The following is a 12,690-nucleotide window of genomic DNA, read 5'->3' on the forward strand; positions in this document are numbered from 1 at the left end:
TTTCTCGGTGTGCACATCGCTAAGGACCTATCATGGTCCAAACACACCAACACAGTTGTGAAAAAGGAACGACAACGCCTCTTCCCCCTCAGGAGGCTGAAAAGATTTGTCATGGGCCCTCAGATCCTCAAATTGAGGGCATCTTGATTGGCTGCATCGGCATCAGACGGCAAGGCGCTACAGAGGGTAGTAAGTACGGCCCAGTACATCACTGGGGTCAAAATCCCTGCCACCCAGGACCTCTATACCAGGCGGTGTCAAAGGAAGACCCTAAAATTTTTTAAGACTCCAGCCACACAAGTCACAGCAAGTGGTACCACAGCACTAAATCTGGGACCAAAAGGCTCCTGAACAGCTTCTACAACCCCAAGCAATAAGACTGCTAAATAGTTAAGCAAATAGCTAGCGGGATTATCTGCATTGACCCTTTTTGCACTAACTATTTTTCACTCTATGCACACACAGTGGACTCTAACCACACATATAGTACTTACACTCCAACACACACAACATGCACACACACACTGCCGCTACAGTCTTATCTATCCTGTTGCCTAGTCACTTTACCCCTACCTATATGTACATGCAGTATCTACCTCAATTTCCTCGTACCCCTGCACATCCACTTGGTACTGGTACCCCGTGAATATAGCCACGCTATCATTGCGTATTTATTCCCCATTGTACAGTCGTAGCCAACAGTTTTGAGAATGACACAAATATAAATGTTCACAAAGTCTGCTGCCTCAGTTTGTATGATGGTCATTTGCATATACTCCAGAATGTTAAGAAGAATGATCAGATGAATTGCAATTAATTGCAAAGTCCCTATTTGCCATGCAAATTAACTGAATCCCCCAAAAACATTTCCACTGCATTTCAGCCCTGCCACAAAAGGACCAGCTGACATCATGTCAGTGATTCTCTCGTTAACACAGGTGTGAGTGTTGACGAGGACAAGGCTGGAGATCACTCTGTCATGCTTATTGAGTTTGAATAACAGACTGGAAGCTTCAAAAAGAGGGCGGTGCTTGGAATCATTGTTCTTCCTCTGTCAACCATGGTTACCTGCAAGGAAACACGTGCCGTCATCATTGCTTTGCACAAAAATGGCTTCACAGGCAAGGATATTGCTGCCAGTAAGATTGCACCTAAATCAACCATTTATCGGATCATCAATAACTTCAAGGAGAGCGGTTCAATTGTTGTGAAGAAGGCTTCAGGGCGCCCAAGAAAGCCCAGCAAGCGCCAGGACCATCTCCTAAAGTTGATTCAGCTGCGGGATCGGGGTACCACCAGTACAGTGCTTGCTCAGGAATGGCAGCAGGCAGGTGTGAGTGCATCTGCACACACAGTGAGGTGAAGACTTTTTTGAGGATGGCCTGGTGTCAAGGAGGGCAGCAAAGAAGCCACTTCTCTCCAGGAAAAACATCAGGGACAGACTGATATTCTGCAAAAGGTACAGGGATTGGACTGCTGAGGACTGGGGTAAAGTCATTTTCTCTGATGAATCCCCTTTCCGATTGTTTGGGACATCTGGAAAAAATCTAGACCAGAGAAGACAAGTTGAGCGCTACCATCAGTTCTGTGTCATGCCAACAGTAAAGCATCCTGAGACCATTCATGTGTGGGGTTGCTTCTCAGCCAAGGGACTTGGCTCACTCACAATTTTGCCTAAGAACACAGCCATGAATAAAGAATGGTACCAACACATCCTCAGAGAGCAACTTCTCCCAACCATCCAGGAACAGTTTGGTGACGAACAATGCCTTTTCCAGCACGATGGAGCACCTTGCCATAAGGCAAAAGTGATAACTAAGTGGCTCGTTGAACAAAACATCAATATTTTGGGTGCATGGCCAGGAAACTCCACAGACCTTAATCCCATTAAGAACTTGTGGTCAATCCTCAAGAGACGGGTGGACAAACAAAAACTCACAGATTATGACAAACTCCAAGCATTGATTATGCAAGAATGGGCTGCCATCAGTCAGGATGTGGCCCAGAAGTTAATTGACAGCATGCCAGGGCGGATTGCAGAGGTCTTGAAAAAGAAGGGTCAACACTGCAAATATTGACTCTTTGCATCAACTTCATGTAATTGTCAATTAAAGTCTTTGACACTTATGAAATGCTTGTAATTATACTTAAGTATTCCATAGTAACATCTGACAAAAATATCTAAAGACACTGAAGCAGCAAACTTTGTGAAAATTAATATTTGTGTCATTCTTAAAACTTTTGGCCACGACTGTACGATTTTTTTTTTTTTTTTTTTTTATTGTATTCTGCATTGTTGGGAAGGGCCCGTAAGTAAACATTTTAATGTTAGTCTACACCTCTGTACAAAGCAAGTGACAATTAAAATTGGATTTGATTTCAATATTCAATTAAATTGAAATCGAATTTTAAAACTGAATGCAATATTCATTCAATTCAGTTCCAAATCCTGAAAATACAAGTACAAGTACAAATATCGTTATACAAATTCAAAATGATGGAATTCAAATACAATCTCTGTTGGCACTGAAATCAGTCCATATAAAGCTAACAGACATACTATATCTAAGCTAACATGAAAAGCAACAAATGTCACACAATAAAACAATGTCCTGCCACGCATTCAACATGCATGCAGCCATTCAGAAGGTGCCATGCGGTATCAGCATGCACAGGGAAGGCAAGACATTCAAAAATGTGTCCAAATGCTTGATTCTCACCTAAAAGCTCCAGGCGATCCTTTGCCATGATCAGATTGGTGATCATCTTGGCCTGTAGACGTTTATCACGTTCATATTTCTCGCCTGGAAGAGAAGAGAGAATAAAAACCAATCTATTAGTAAAATAGCAGTTTTCATCCTTGGAGAACTCTGCTGTAGCAAAGGATAAAACAACTCCAGTCTTAGAGCTACTGGGTATGCAGGTTTTTGTTCCAGCCCAGCAGCCACAAACTAGGTGATTACAATAATCAGCTGAGCATGGTCTTCAATCAGGACCACAGTTAGCTGAACCATGTGTGTTAACGCTAGGCCGAAATAAAACCCTGCATATCACTAGCTCTCCGGCACCAGAGATGTTAAGGAAATCTGCACTACAGTCGTGGCCAAAAGTTTTGAGAATGACCCAAATATTAATTTCCACAAAGTTTGCTGCCTCAGTGTCTTTAGATATTTTTGTCAGATGTTACTATGGAATACTTAAGTATAATTACAAGCATTTCATAACTGTCAAAGATTTTAATTGACAATTACATGAAGATGTTGCAAAGAGTCAATATTTGCAGCGTTGACCCTTCTTTTTCAAAACCTCTGCAATCTGCCCTGGCATGCTGTCAATTAACTTCTGGGCCACATCCTGACTGATGGCAGCCCATTCTTGCATAATCAATGCTTGGAGTTTGTCAGAATTTGTGGGTTTTTGTTTGTCCACCCGTCTCTTGAGGATTGACCACACGTTCTCAATGGGAGAACGGTCTGGGGCGTTTCCTGGCCATGGACCCAAAATATCGATGTTTTGTTCCCCGAGCCACTTAGTTATCACTTTTGCCTTATGGCAAGGTGCTCCATCATGCTGGAAAAGCCATTGTTTGTCACCAAACTGTTCCTGGATGGTTGGGAGAAGTTGCTCTCGAAGGATGTGTTGGTACCATTCTTTATTGCTGTGTTCTTAGGCAAAATTGTGAGTGAGCCCACTCCCTTGGCTGAGAAGCAACCCCACACATGAATGGTCTCAGGATGCTTTACTGTTGGCATGACACTGATGGTAGCGCTCACCTTGTCTTCTCCGGACAAGCTTTTTTCCGGATGCCCCAAACAATCGGAAAGGGGATTCATCAGAGAAAATGACTTCACCCCAGTACTCAGCAGTCTAATCCCTGTACCTTTTGCAGAATATCAGTCTGTCCCTGATGTTTTTCATGGAGAGAAGTGGCTTCTATGCTGCCCTTCTTGACACCAGGCCATCCTCCAAAAGCCTTCACCTCACTGTGCGTGCTGATGCACTCACACCTGCCTGCTGCCATTCCTGAGCAAGCTCTGTACTGGTGGTGCCCCGATCCCGCAGCTGAATCAACTTTAGGAGACAGTCCTGGCGCTTGCTGGACTTTCTTGGGCGCCCTGAAGCCTTCTTCACAACAATTGAACCGCTCTCCTTGAAGTTCTTGATGATCCGATAAATGGTTGATTTAGGTGCAATCTTACTGGAAGCAATATCCTTGCCTGTGAAGCCATTTTTGTGCTAAGCAATGATGACACGTGTTTCCTTGCAGTTAACCATGGTTGACAGAGGAAGAACAATGATTCCAAGCACCACCCTCATTTTGAAGAGTCCAGTCTGTTATTCGAACTCAATAAGCATGACAGAGTGATCTCCAGCCTTGTCCTCGTCAACACTCACATCTGTGTTAACGAGAGAATCACTGACATGATGTCAGCTGGTCCTTTTGTGGCAGGGCTGAAATGCAGTGGACATGTTTTTGGGGATTCAGTTTATTTGCATGGCAAAGAGGGACTTTGCAATTAATTGCAATTCATCTGATCACTCTTCATAACATTCTGGAGTATATGCAAATTGCCATCATACAAACTGAGGCAGCAGACTTTGAACATTTATATTTGTGTCATTCTCCAAACTGTTGGCTACGACTGTAGGTCCTTGGAAATACTAAATACAGCAAAGTATGCACAGTCAACTCACCATTTTCAGCTACCTCGATCGCGATGCCCCTCTCGAGCTCTGCGATTCCGCGTTTGTACCACTGGACTGCCTGTTCCTTGTGCACTAGTAACACACAAACCACAAGGTCGGGCCAGTCAGACAGGCACAGAAAAAAAGCATTTTGAGGTTAGAGTACATTCAAAATCATTGTTCACAGTCAAATAAGAGCCAACGTAAAATGATGAGATATTTAGTAATTTTGCAGGAGGCTAAGCATCCTTTAGTCTACAATACATATTTTACATGCATGAGGCCAACATGTTTTAGCCTACATATTTTACATGCTTTGGGCCTACATGTTTTAGCCTACATATTTTACATGCTTTAGGCCTATATGTTTTAGCCTACATATTTTACATGCTTTAGGCCTATATGTTTTACATGCATTAGGCCTACATGTTTTACACGCTTTGTGTTGCCTAAAGGTATAGCATCTCAAGAGGCATTGGAAGAATAGCAAAAACAAACATTTGGCATGGCAGACAGTCAATCATGACCTCAAACAAAAAGTACAGAGACTCGTGGATCAAACCATAATGACGCGAACTATAATGTATCATTTCACATGACTGACCCAGTCTCTTAAACCCCTCTGGCGTGGAGCAGTGTCAAGTCATAAGACTGATTTTCATAGCTGTGGGAATATACAGCATATCCACTCCTTATGAGTGATTCTGAGTATTATTGAGACCGGGGCTCCATAATCCCCAAAGCAGGCAGACAGGCCTGAAATTCTATTGGGTTCAGCCGATAGTGCCAAAACTGAAAAACAGCCTGAAACAGGGAGGAATTGTCAAATAAGAACCGCCGATTTCAGTTTTTCCGTTGCATGCCCTGATGAACAAGACCCTGCTGTGGCATATGCGTTACTTCTATTAGGATCCTACCAATATGAGAACTGTCATTGTATCCTCTCTAGCCATTTAAAGACAATGATAGCTGCCACTCCGGCCCTCCTCCATTTCAACATATAAATAAATAAGATGAATTTGACTTTCACTTCAAACCACCACTCATCTCTACAGCTTTATGTTATTTAGGGGCATGAGATAGGCCAGAGCCTTCAATTGCAAATAAATAGACGGATGTGATATAGGCTTAGCCTTCATTGAAAAGGTCATGACTTATGATAAGATATGAAAAAAAGATCTATTTTCATATATAGCGCTAATGTCCAACCATGATAAAACATAAAGTAGGGCATTTAGACCAAGACAGGGACTGGGAATGCCCCATCTTTCAGTGAGACAACCCAACAAACCTAGATTTCAATAACACAGTTGTTTGCTTCAAAAGATGTGGGCCAACAGTGTGGCATACTGGGGGACTCATGTTCAAAGTGATGGCATTCTCCACACTCCCAGAGGGAGAGCTAAGCGTACAAAAGCCTCACAAAAGAGTCCAAGGCCCTCGTTGAATCAGGCCCTTTGTTCCGTGAGGCCAAAACCATTTTCTCTCCCCATGCCATCACAATGGTGCTACACAGAGAAACTGGATGTCTGATATGGGAGGGGCCTGGTTGAAAAAGAGCACAAGAGGTTTCCTACACTACAATATATGCCTACTCGAAAAAACACTGAGTGGTAGAAATATACAATACACAGTCAGCCCTTGAATGTATGAAATGGTTTGGGACTGGTGTGACTGTGTGCACTAGGCTAAACCTGAGCGGGTACAGTACAGTGGTAGAGTACAGTAAGCCCCTTGGTACGTCACTCCAGCCAGTTCAGTAGGTCAATCGAACATTGGCAGAGAAGACGTGGATGCAGATATGGGGGGTTTCCAGAGCTGGAAGATTAGACTGGTTTCAAGTATCTCTGCTTTACTCCAACTACTATGCTAAAGCAGATGATCAGATGTCTGCCTTCAGCAAAGTAAGGGTTTGGCTTACCTATATACTCAAGACGCTGCTGTGCAAAATAGCTTGGGGACGAGGTTAGCTTATGACAGACCTAGGACTCTGGGAGAAACATAATCAATACATTTTGGGTGTGTGCATTGAAATCACGGGTCTAACTAACCAAACTCACCAACTTGATGAATGTATAGCCTATGCCTTTCAAAACATAGCAAAAGGCCCCACTGACTGTATGTAGCCTGTTTTCCTATGTGCTCCGGCCCCTGTGTATTGAGTGGAAGCGTTTCTTAAACGCAAGCAAGCGGAATGAAACGGGGAGGGACCTACCTGAATTTGTCCAATAGAAACTTTTGTTTTAGTTGCAAAACCTTCCTTTTCCCAACTGTTTGGACTAATGATTACACCCCAGTTACAGTACATTGGAACATTGTAAATAGTCAAGGAGGAACTCAATTCATTCAGTTCGCCCATGCATGATGACATGGCCAACTCGGGAGAGGAGAGAGAATCGGATGGCATTTTCCACCCTGCTGACGATAACAATTAATGTCAGCTCACATCATCCCAGCACATGTCTATTGATCCCCTGTGATCACACAGATTGGAGCAAGGCACATGCAGATAGGCAGTAGACCTCATGCTGTACTGTATATCCTACTGTGTGTGTGTGTGTGTGTACAGTATATTGGGAATATAAACCATCCTGGTTTCCAAAAGATGGTGGCACGAAGGAGGACCAAGCCTATTTATTTTCTGGTTTTAGCATATCCACATTCATTGGCACCTTAATTTATGCAGGCTAGCCCATCTTTGTTATTTTCCTTTTTTTAACAAACGGTAAAACATTTATTGGCACCTTAAATTATGCATGCTAGTTAGACTAGATCATCATGATAAAAAAATAAAGCAGCGAATTGTGGGCTGGGTCTAGTGGTGGGTCTCCCTCGCACTCGTCGTGGAAATCTTGGTTCAATAATATCTCTCAGATACCGGAACTTGTGAATTCAAATAGACTTTATTACAAAGTAACAAGCCGAGTTGGTCCATGGAGCAACTGCCGGACTCAGTCTCAGTCCACTACTTTTGTACAGTTTCATGCTTAAACAAGTTTCATAGTCCCCCCACTTTATGCTAATAACCATATCCCCTTGGCTTTACTCCACCATTGTTTCCAAATCTAAGTTATTTCCTCTACGCGGGGTTTCCCCTTCCTTGGATCAATTTTATTGGTGGCGGAGCCAATACATTATTTACCAAAAAATAATAAGTACAGATTACTATAGGCAATTATAAGATTGCTACATGCCATTAACGGACTATAATATTACTAATGGCCATTATAGGATTAAGTACAGATAACTATGGGCCATTACAGAATTATACCAATAAATACACTTAATCTCAGGATTACACATAGTGCTTTTGCTTATTCCCTTTAGTGCTATTCAGCCTTTTAACAAGAAACACATTCTCTTAACAGAAAACACCCATATATTCAGCCGCTAACTAGAGGTCGACCGATTATGATTTTTCAACACCGATACCGATTATTGGGGGACCAAAAAAGCCGATACCGATTAATCGGCCGATTTTTTAAAATGTATTTGTAATAATGACAATTACAACAATACTGAATGAACACTTATTTTAACTTAATATAATACATCAATAAAATTAATTTAGCCTCAAATAAATAATGAAACATGTTCAATTTGGTTTAAATAATGCAAAAACAAAGTGTTGGAGAAGAAAGTAAAAGTGCATTATGTGCCATGTAAAAAAAGCTAATGTTTAAGTTCCATGCTCAGAACATGAGAACATATGAAAGCTGGTGGTTCCTTTTAATATGAGTATTCAATATTCCCAGGTAAGACGTTTTAGGTTGTAGTTATTATAGGAATTATAGGACTATTTCTCTCTATACCATTTGTATTTCATTAACCTTTGACTATTGGATGTTCTTATAGGCACTTTAGTATTGCCAGTGTAACAGTATAGCTTCCATCCCTCTCCTCGCTCCTACCTGGGCTCGAACCAGGAACACAACGACAACAGCCACCCTCGAAGCAGCGTTACCCATGCAGAGCAAGGGGAATAACTACTCCAAGTCTCAGAGCGAGTGACGTTTGAAACGCTATTAGCGCGCACCCCGCTAACTAGCTAGCCATTTCACATCGGTTACACCAGCCTAATCTCGGGAGTCGATAGGCTTGAAGCAGAGCGAAGAGCTTCTGGCAAAACGCAGGAAAGTGCTGTTTGAATGAATGCTTACGAGCATGCTGCTGCCTACCACCGCTCAGTCAGACTGCTCTATCAAATCATAGACTTAGTTATAAAATAATAACACACAGAAATACGAGCCTTAGGTCATTAATATGGTCGAATCCGGAAACTATCATCTCGAAAACAAGACGTTTATTCTTTCAGTGAAATACGGAACCGTTCCGTATTTTATCTAACGGGTGGCATCCATAAATCTAAATATTCCTGTTACATTGCACAACCTTCAATGTTATGTCATAATTATGAAAAATTCTGGCAAATTAGGCAGCCCAAACTGTTGCATATACACTGACTCTGCGTGCAATGAACACAAGAGAAGTGACACAATTTCACCTGGTTAATATTGCCTGCTAACCTGGATTTCTTTTAGCTAAATATGATGGTTTAAAAGTATATACTTCTGTGTATTGATTTTAAGAAAGGCATTGATGTTTAGGTACACATTGGAGCAACGATACGCACCGCAAACGCAGGACACGCTAGATAAACTAGTAATATCATCAACCATGTGTAGTTAACTAGTGATTATGATTGATTGATTGTTTTTTATAAGATAAGTTTATTGCTAGCTAGCAACTTACCTTGGCTTCTACTGCATTCACGTAACAGGCAGGCTCCTCGTGAAGTGCAATGTAATCATGTGGTTAGAGCGTTGGACTAGTTAACTGTAAGGTTGCAAGATTGAATCCCCCGAGCTGACAAGGTAAACATCTGTAGTTCTGCCCCTGAACGAGGCAGTTAACCCACCGTTCCTAGGCCGTCATTTAAAATAAGAATGTGTTCTTAACTGACTTGATAAGTTAAATAAAGATTTAATAAAGGTGTCTAAAAATACCGAATTCTGATTGTTATGAAAACTTGAAATCGGCCCTAATTAAATCGGCCATTCCGATTAATCGGTCGACCTCTACCGCTAACATATTGCCCCCTTTCGCCCCTGGGCCTACCATATGGCTGACTGTATTCAGCCAGTCTGAGACCTAGGTTGAGTAGGCAGGAATATTCTCCAAGCCATATTGAACAGTCTGCATAACTCTGTCAACCGCCTCAACAGTAAGCTATTGTAGTAATAGTGTGGTGGTATAATGGACAGATATGTATCTGTAGTCCAATAAGCTAATATCGCTATGTGATTGCAGACAATGTCATTGACAGAACAACTGTTCTCTCTCTGTCTGCATGATGACATTATAAAAACTGTGGCGGTTTCTACGGAAAGCCCCATAAATACACAAGATATCATGGGATCAACACTTCTGCGCCACACCTTTTATCATGCAGAAAATCACAACTTGAACCAGTAAGTCAACTGACCGCTCTCTTTCTTTACTTCCTCGTTTGCATTTAGAATATAATAATAATTGTACATGCTCCATTGCGTTGCTGTGTGGGTACAGAGCCTGAGTTTGAATCAATAGTTTGAATCAATAGGCCTAGTTAAATTTAACCAGTTTTGTTTCAATCTGTATTGACAGTAGTATCTTTCTTTGCATTATCCACACATGGGTTTATACCAGTTGATAACGTGACAACTGCTGTTAAACCCAGCTACACAACAGTCAGTGGTGCTGCTGTAAATAGCAGTCACACTACACTGAAAACATACCTTTGTCATCCTCGTCAATTCGCAGAGCCACTGAGATGTACTCGAATGCTTGTTTGTGGTGGTTTCGGATCTGCTCGCCGATGTCCTGCTCGCACACCTTGTTCGCATGCTCGTCTGCTGCCCGTTGTTTGGGTCTCGCAGCCATAGCACGAGACATCCGCTCGCACAGCCAGGCGAAGAGTTCGCCAAAATGCAAGACGAGGACACGGAGCACTGCAAACAACGCCAGCAGTGGGTATGAGAAGTAGTACAAATTTCGTTTATGTAGTGACACCTGGTCGCAGGTGGCCCCTCCGTCGGGCGGGGACCCTGCAGGGCCTCGCTTCTTTCTGCTGCCTCTTCCTCCCGGAGAACTCATTCACCCGATGGCTCACTATCGTATCCATAACATAACGGTCTTGCCTTTTGCTTGGGTTGCCTCTCAACCTTTGCAGCGTCTACAGTTGCCACATATTCTCAGACATGGTGGTCTAAATATTGATAAAATTGGACGGGGCGGTTACCAAACGAACAAAAGGGAAAGAGAGGAGTGGCACGCTCACTCTTGTCCTATCATAGACAGTACGTAACTGAAAACAAGATTTTACGTAGACCACGCACATTGCGTAAATACCAACAACAAACATGGCGGACGGTAAGTGAAATGTTGTTCGTTTATCGGCACTTTTTGCGTTCTATTATAGTTGTAGCGGTACATTTAGCTTGTATTATTTTCGTATACCCCAACAATTTGTTTAATCCAGTCTGTTCTGTCAGCAACAGTCATTGGTTCACGGTGGAAGGTCGTTGCTAACATGATAACGTTAGCTAGCCAACGAGCTAAAGTAACGTTAGTTTACCCGCCACTTGAATTCATATATTCATTCGACATTACTGTAGCGAGCCTGCCTGTAGGGTACTTTCTTTGACTTGTAAGAATGGATGGTACTCCTATGTGGTTATCTACCTGAATTTAATCTGGAGTAAGTGTGTGTATTTTACGTTCTAGTTAAACGATGACAGAACCACCGTCCTTGCGGTTGTTGACATTTTGATATTGTTGCTGATCTGTCTCCGAATGATTCTGAAGACTTTTACGTTAACTGACTATCCTCTTCCTATTGCCTAGAATGTAGGTAGCTGACGTTAATGTATGTTTCTCTCAGATCACACGGACGCAGACCAATCTATGGAGGTGCACACTCCAGTAAGTCTAATGCAGATGTAGTTAGGGATTTTAAGTGGTTCTCTTCATTTAAATGGTGTGTTTAATAGACAATTTTTTAAATAAATACATATTTCTGCTCCTTTTTAGACAGCTGAAACCCCCCATTCTGAATATGGACTGACGGAAAACATCCAGGTATGACAATCTATACGATTATTGTGCCTTTCAGAAAATCATGTCCATGAAAAGGGGACCATTTCAAAGACTCAAACATCACACTGCATTATGATAGTTATGGTAACCTTGATTGTCTACTGAATAAGCAATGTATGCACAGCTCTCTAACATAGCATGCACTAATGTGTGAAGCCTATACATTTTGGTACAAACAAATTGGTTAGTCTACATTGTATGAGATTGCAATTCTGAGCACTTTTGAGATGCTTACATGCATGGATAGTGGCGGTAACTGTTGATATTTCTGTATCTCTGCTACCTCTTTCACCACCACATTATGTAGAGAATAGTGGAAAATGAGAAAGCCAACACAGAGAAGGTCTCCAAACAGAAGGTGGATCTGCAGTCGCTCCCCACGAGGGCATATTTGGATCAGACAGTGGTGCCCATTCTTCTTCAAGGCTTATCTGTGCTGGCCAAGGAAAGGTATGTTGAAAATGTCTTTGCAGGGGCTCAGATTTTTTTCACATTTCTGCATGAAATGCTTGGAAATGTATTTGTAAAAAAATTATAGAACAAGCAGTACTATGAAAAGGGAAGAGCATTTGGGTTTCAAGTAACTTTCAAGCTACCAGACTTTGTTAAAGATGTGACGTTCTCCATTTTGTCTTCTCTTTCAGACCTGCAAATCCTATTGAATTCTTAGCAGCCTTCCTTCTCAAGAACAAATCACAGTTTGAAGATCGAAATTAAGCTCCAGACGGATGGAAATGTGCACTTTGAGGCCATCTGTTTAAAATCAAGGAAATGGTTGTTTGTCATTGGTTATGTTTGCTAATGATACTGTATGTAGTTTTTTAAACCATAATAAAGATGGTGCTGCAGGGAAATATGGTACTCTTC

General features: G+C 41.9%; 2 protein-coding genes across 6 annotated transcripts in view; one reads left to right on the plus strand and one right to left on the minus strand.

Moving 5' to 3' along the window:
* The window catches only part of spast (spastin), a 47,664-nt gene extending 36,677 nt beyond the window's left edge, over positions 1–10,987 (minus strand). For 2 of the 3 annotated variants that reach the window (XM_055906218.1, XM_055906210.1), the window contains exons 1-3: positions 10,464–10,987; positions 4,696–4,779; positions 2,721–2,804 (exon numbers count right to left, since the gene is read on the minus strand). In XM_055906218.1, coding sequence (XP_055762193.1) covers positions 2,721–2,804; positions 4,696–4,779; positions 10,464–10,821 — 526 coding nt within the window. In that variant the 5' untranslated portion in view covers positions 10,822–10,987. The remainder of the gene's footprint in view (positions 1–2,720; positions 2,805–4,695; positions 4,780–10,463) is intronic. The other variant, XM_055906225.1, reaches the window with a different exon arrangement.
* LOC129838975 (protein dpy-30 homolog) lies at positions 10,136–12,677 on the plus strand. 3 transcript variants are annotated; one of them, XM_055906253.1, is made up of 5 exons: positions 10,136–10,157; positions 11,609–11,649; positions 11,758–11,805; positions 12,131–12,273; positions 12,468–12,677. In XM_055906253.1, the coding sequence occupies exons 2-5, from the start codon at positions 11,632–11,634 to the stop codon at positions 12,538–12,540; spliced, it is 282 nt and encodes a 93-aa protein (XP_055762228.1). In that variant the 5' UTR covers positions 10,136–10,157; positions 11,609–11,631; the 3' UTR covers positions 12,541–12,677. The 3 variants fall into 3 exon arrangements, with proteins under 3 accessions (XP_055762228.1, XP_055762217.1, XP_055762224.1); XM_055906242.1 differs by lacking the exon at positions 10,136–10,157 and adding an exon at positions 10,992–11,097; XM_055906249.1 differs by lacking the exon at positions 10,136–10,157 and adding an exon at positions 11,126–11,425.
* The last annotated feature ends 13 nt before the right edge of the window (positions 12,678–12,690 follow it).

This window comes from Salvelinus fontinalis, chromosome 3, assembly GCF_029448725.1.
Source record: "Salvelinus fontinalis isolate EN_2023a chromosome 3, ASM2944872v1, whole genome shotgun sequence".
Classification (NCBI taxonomy): Eukaryota; Metazoa; Chordata; class Actinopteri; order Salmoniformes; family Salmonidae; genus Salvelinus; species Salvelinus fontinalis.